Consider the following 6,000-nt stretch of genomic DNA (forward strand, 5'->3'; position numbering starts at 1 on the left):
GACGATTGTTTGCGAAGTTCCACAGTACACGTGAATTGCCGCGGCAGCGCAAAACCGTACGCCGTACGTGCCCCAGGTAGCGGAACCTGTTATAGCGCCGATAGAGAGAGTGCGCAGTGTTATAGTTGCGCAATGCAGCGGGACACCTACGCAACAAATAATCGCGATACGCGGCAGCTTTAGCCGTTTTGAGCCTGCGCAGCGTTCTGTCACCCCAAGGGGGGCCTCGTTTAGGTCGTTTCACCGGCGTGCATTCATTCAGGGCTTGCAACATGAACCGCTCAAAATCTTTCACAGCGAGGTCAAGAGTGGCGTAATGGGAACAATCGAAGACATACGCGAAGATCCGTTCAGATTGCATTTCCTTTTTGATCCATTCAAATGCGTCCTGGCAACCTTCATGCCATTCGAAAGGAATTTCGTTTTTAAGTAAATTATTTATGGGATAGATCTTTTCACTTAAATTTGGGATAAATCTCGCGTAATAATTCACAAGGCCTACAAAAGCTCTTACCTCATCTTTGTTCCTTGGTTTTGGCATTAGTTGAATGGCAGTAATTTTCTCCTTCATTTTGTGAATACCGTACTTGTCGATTCTGTATCCACAGTATTCTATGCAATCTGCAAGGAAATTACATTTGCTATCATTCACTCTCATATTATGGTCTTGAAATCGTTTTAAAACAGTGCGCAGTCTTTCCACATGGGTCTTGTCATCAGGAGCTGTTATTTTAACATCATCTAAAAATACAGAAACGCCTGGAATTCCTTGGAGAATCTGTGTGATTTCTCTTTGGAATATGGCTGGGGCAGAAGCAACCCCGTACATTAACCGTGTTGGTCTGAATAGTCCCATGTGAGTGTTCAGTGTTAAAAATTCCTGATGTTCAGGTTTAACTGTCATCTGTAAATATGCCTGCGCTAAATCTATTTTCGAGAATTTTTCTCCCCCAGCCATGTTAGCAAAAAGCTCCTCTATTGTGGGCAAAGGAAACTCGTCTATTACCAAGTTTTTGTTCACCGTTAATTTATAATCTCCACACAATCGTACACGGTTTCCTGATTTTTTTACGGGTACTATTGGTGTAGCCCATTCACTGCGATTGACTTTTATTAAAATTCCTTGATTTACTAAATCGTTAATTTCTTTCTCGACACTTTCTTTTAATGCAAATGGTATAGTACGATTTTTTAGAAATATTGGCAACGCATTTTCTTTTAGGATAAGAGATGCTTGAATATTTGAAATCTCTCCTAATGACTTACGAAAGACTACCTCGAATTCTTCTTTTAATTTTTTTATCACTTCTTGATTAGTATTAGAATGGGTGACAATTTGATTTACGTACGAGTTCCCCTTACTTAATAATTCGTTCCAATCAAATTTCAAGTCTCGCATCCATGTTCTTCCTACAATAGGTCCTCTTTTAGACTCTACCACAAATAGTGTTAATTTTGTTTTAGCATTTTCCACTATAACACTAATTGTACCAAATAACTTTATAGATCCTCCACAATAGCTTTGTAATTTTATATCTGATTCTCTAATAGGGATATCTTTAAACCATCTTTGTTTGTCGTTCATACTGATAATAGAAAACGGGGATCCTGAATCTACTTCAAATTGAATTTTAGTATTATTGACTTTTAGTGTTATGTATATTTTTGCGGTATGGTTTGCATTTTGGTATAAATTGTTGATCAAAATTGAGTTTACCTCTTCGTTCTCCTCGCTGTCTTGATGTTGTTCATCAATTAACCTCACACTTTTGCTTCTATTGTTCGTGCGACAGACGCGCTGCAAATGTCCAATTTTCCCGCACTTTTTGCAGACGGTTCTTTTGTGCTTGCATACATATGCAAAATGTGATTCTCCACATCTATAACACTCGACGTTTTTCTTCGTTGTGTTGCTCACGATGTTTACTTCTTTCACTTCAGCACCTCTGCTATTCAGCACTTCAGCACTTCTGCTATTCAGCACTTCAGCGCCATCTCCGGCGGCTTCCATGGCTAAAGCAATTTGCTTAGCTTTTTCCAGTGTTAGATTTCTTTCTTCAATCAGCCGGTTGCGTATTCTTGGATTCCGTACACCAAAAACTAGCTGGTTCCTGAGCGCCTTTGTCAAATATTGCCCGAAATCACAATTAGCCGCCACTTTTTGCAAAGCCGTGATGAACTCCATTACAGTTTCGCCTTCAGTCTGAAGTCGTTGACGAAACTTCCATAGTTCCACCATTTCGAGGGGTTTCGGGTCGAACAGCTCATCCAAACACTTCACTATTTGTTCGTATGTTTTGTCTTCTGGTTCTTCCGGAGAAATATGATCACACAATAAATTGTATGAATCAACACCCATGTAATGCAGAAGCATGGCTTTTTTATTATTCGATTTAACCTCAAATACCGACATTGCTCCTTCGAAGCGTTTCACCCAGCGGGCCCATTGCATGAGCCCTTTGTTAAAAGGTTCCATATCGAATTTTGCCATTGTGGTGCGTTGTTCACTCTGTGCGATGTTCTGCTTTGTACCACTGCTTGTTGGTTTCTCTTCGATCATGACACTGTCTCCACTTATACCCGATTGTTTCAGCTTTTCTTTAACTGCGTAGCGCTAGCGTTCCAGGGTTCTCAGAATTTGTCACTCGTCGCCAATTGTTATAACTCGTGGAAGGAAGATACATGTGTTTCGTTCGTAGTTCAGACACAGAGTGCCGTTTATTCTCACTGACAGCTGTTTGCTACCCAACTAGCAGTTTCTGTCGATGGACAGCTGTCAGACGTATATGACACTTAGGATTACAGCATGCACGTGTGTCAAGCTAGACCAATTCCGAGAAGCGTAGAAAAATTCTACATCCATTTTTCTCACGGCCATAAAATTGTTAAACCTAAAAATCACTCAAACGCAGATGCGTTAATAACATTAACCAGATAAAGAATTCGTAAGGCAATAAGTTCGAGTATTTGTCAATGATGCGATACATCCGGAACATGCACCACAGAATTCAAGTGTTAGGTACAGTCACGTCAAAAAGGGAAAACCACAACGCCTGCAATCAATGCAACAATTTGTTCTCACCAGAGAAAGCAATAAAAAAAGGGACCACTACCGAGCCTAATGGAAAGTGGTGTCTACGATTATGAAAGTCTCAAGAAAATGAAGGAAATGGTGTACGAACAAGGGGACAGAAAAATAGCGACTTCAGTATTATACAAAATGATAGCAGGTCAACATCCTTCAGGATAACGCTTGACATAAAACAGCACACCAGAACCAGAAAACCTCTCAGAAGAATGCGTAGGCGTGGCGAAAAGGGAAAAGGCTAGCGACACGAACATATGCGTAAAAGGAAGATAAAATAACCTTCCCACAATAGAAGAATAGTATATAAGTGTTATGGAGGCGTTTAGGGCGAAATGCGATAAGTGAGCCAATCTGCGCAAACAGTTCGGCTCCGACTGGCTGGTCACTCAGCGAGCCGAGAGGCCACTCAGCACGATCGAAAGGACGATCGTGCTCTCTTGGAATAAGGCGGCCTAGCGGGACGGTCACACACAAAAAGGGCTTAGGATTAATAAATTATATTATTGTATTGTTTTAAATAAGTACACCATCGTTTTAGCCAAGCCCCACAAATATCACAAAAGTGGCGACGAGAAAAGTTAATGTGATCGTTTCGTGTTGTAAAGTGCTGACCAAATTTTAATTCGTTTTTTGTTCGATTTCTTCCGTGTCCCGCTCACACACATACACCCACACAATTGCGCCACCACGTCCCAAGAAGCGCAAGATGAACCCCGCTGATGCAACGATGGATTTACCGACGGAGGAGGAGCAGCGACGTGCATCCTTAGGCCGACCTGGATTTTTCAACCCGGCGGTGATGCAGCAACCCGGAACATCGCAGCCGCACGTTCCCTCCGTGCACGAAGTAGCGTCCCATCATCAGGTGTCCCCAAACGGACACCTCTATCCTCCATCGCAATTGGAACCCGCATCAGCGCAGCCGGTATCAGCGCCATCGCAATTTGTGCAACCGCCATCGCAAACGGGCTCAGCTGTAGTGGATAACGCCGTACTCCTGCAAACGCTGAAAATGATGCGGCAACAAATGACCCAGCAACAGCAGCTTACTAGTAAAATAATGGCCCAGCAAATAAGTCAGCCCGTAGTTACGCCAAATTTTAATCCAGAGCAAGCAACGGAAGCATTAGCCAATTCGATTGTGGAATTTCGGTTCGATCCTAAAGCTGGCATCACCTTCAGAACATGGTTTTCCCGGTACGAGGAGCTGTTCAACGAGGATGCTTGTCGGCTAAGTGATGCAGCAAAAGTGCGACTTCTTTTAAGGAAGCTAGGTGCAGCCGAGCATGATCGGTATTTGTCGTTTATCCTGCCCCTACGTTCAAGTGAATTTTCATTCAAGGAGACGATCGCAAAGCTCGCTGTGCTGTTCGACGTACAGGAATCCTTGATAAGCGAAAGGTACAAGTGTTTGCAGCTTACAAGGAAACCTGAAGAGGATCTGCTTACCTACGCATGTCGTGTAAATAAATCATGCGTAGAGTTCGAGCTCAGCAAGCTCGACGAGGAGCAGCTAAAGTGCCTCTTATTCGTTTGTGGATTAAGAGAAGAACGAGACGTCGAAGTGCGAACCAGATTGTTGGCGAAAATCGAGGATCGAGAGCAGATTACGTTGCAGCAACTGTCAGAGGATTGTAGTCGCACTGCCGCACTAAAAAGAGACAGCGCAATGATACAAGAAAATGAACGCCAAGTACTCGCATTGCATAACAACAATAATACAAAAATATTTAACAACCATACTAAAGCTAACAATTCGAGTTTTCAGCACCGGCAATTCCCCAGAAGAAATAATTTCCAAAGATATAGTAACCAGTACAAATCCCACACATGCCAAGATTGCGGAATAGAAGGGCACCGAGAAGGACACTGCAATACCGCAAGTCGATTCGGAAAGTTTCGGCACAGCCCATCAGCGGAGGCTAAAATCGTCACGGTGAATGCTTGTGTAGTCGCAGTAAACCGTAAGTACGTAAACGTGCTAATAAATGGGAAGAATGCCAGGTTGCAACTCGATACGGGGTCCGATATCACGATCATAAATCGACCCATGTGGAAAAGCTTAGGAGAACCTTTATTAAATGCATGCGAGATAAGAACAAAGACAGTGTCAGGAGCTAACCTTCACATAGACGGGGAATTCGAAGGAATTATTATGGTTGGAGGAATTACGAAAACAGCCACAATACGGGTAGCTCGCGTAAATCTTTTATTATTGGGTGCAGACGTAATAGAATCTTTTAACCTGGGATCGTTACCAATGAATGCGTACTGTGAATCAGTGTCAACAACGACACCAATTGCTAAAAGCTTAGAATATCCCAGCGTTTTTAAAGGATCAGGCAACGATTATTATTTTACAAACGGAACAACGACTGCTACATAACAAAAAAAAAGAGAAAATGGAATATATAAAATGAGATGCATAAAAAGGAATATGATAAAAAAAGAAACGAATCCAATATCCAAAGTGACGCATGCTTAAAGGAAAGTTAATCAACAATAGTGTCGTATAGACCACAGCTTGCACGTTTCATGAAAAAAGGCGATCTATTTTGTTTCAAGAGAGAGTGGGTAGCAATCCCCATGTGCAAAAGAAATGTGTTGCGATGCAACCGATTCTTTCTACCCAGAGATAAATTAAAACGTTTTTTTAGCCGAAATTAGAATGGTATAATTTATTACTATTTCGCAAGGTGGCGCTAAAAAATCACGTGCGTATGCTCGGGTGCGCGAAGGAATCTGCTCGTCATCCTGCTGCGTCGGTCATTTCCCCTAAGGGCTTCGGTTCGTGCCGTCGCTGGTCGGGTTTCGATAAACCGATTAATTTCGAAGCGACCAGCAGCGCCCTCTATCGCGTGACCCGTGCAAGGAGGCTTTTGCATCTGAATTGACGGTTGACGGCGTCAGCA

The 6,000-nt window shown here is 42.6% G+C and overlaps 1 protein-coding gene across 1 annotated transcript; it reads right to left on the reverse strand.

Moving 5' to 3' along the window:
- Positions 1–828: 828 nt before the first annotated feature.
- On the reverse strand, positions 829–3,097 carry LOC125907307 (uncharacterized). Its single transcript, XM_049608912.1, has 2 exons — positions 1,363–3,097; positions 829–842 (listed from the first exon to the last, which is right to left on the reverse strand). The coding sequence occupies exons 1-2, from the start codon at positions 2,558–2,560 to the stop codon at positions 829–831; spliced, it is 1,212 nt and encodes a 403-aa protein (XP_049464869.1). The 5' UTR covers positions 2,561–3,097.
- Positions 3,098–6,000: the final 2,903 nt, after the last annotated feature.

Source organism: Anopheles coluzzii, chromosome 3 (genome assembly GCF_943734685.1).
Source record: "Anopheles coluzzii chromosome 3, AcolN3, whole genome shotgun sequence".
Lineage (NCBI taxonomy): Eukaryota > Metazoa > Arthropoda > Insecta > Diptera > Culicidae > Anopheles > Anopheles coluzzii.

What these genes read in the sequence shown, in the direction of transcription:
- LOC125907307 (XM_049608912.1), bottom strand. Translation starts at nt 2,560, where the DNA reads ATGATCGAAGAGAAACCAACAAGCAGTGGTACAAAGCAGAACATCGCA.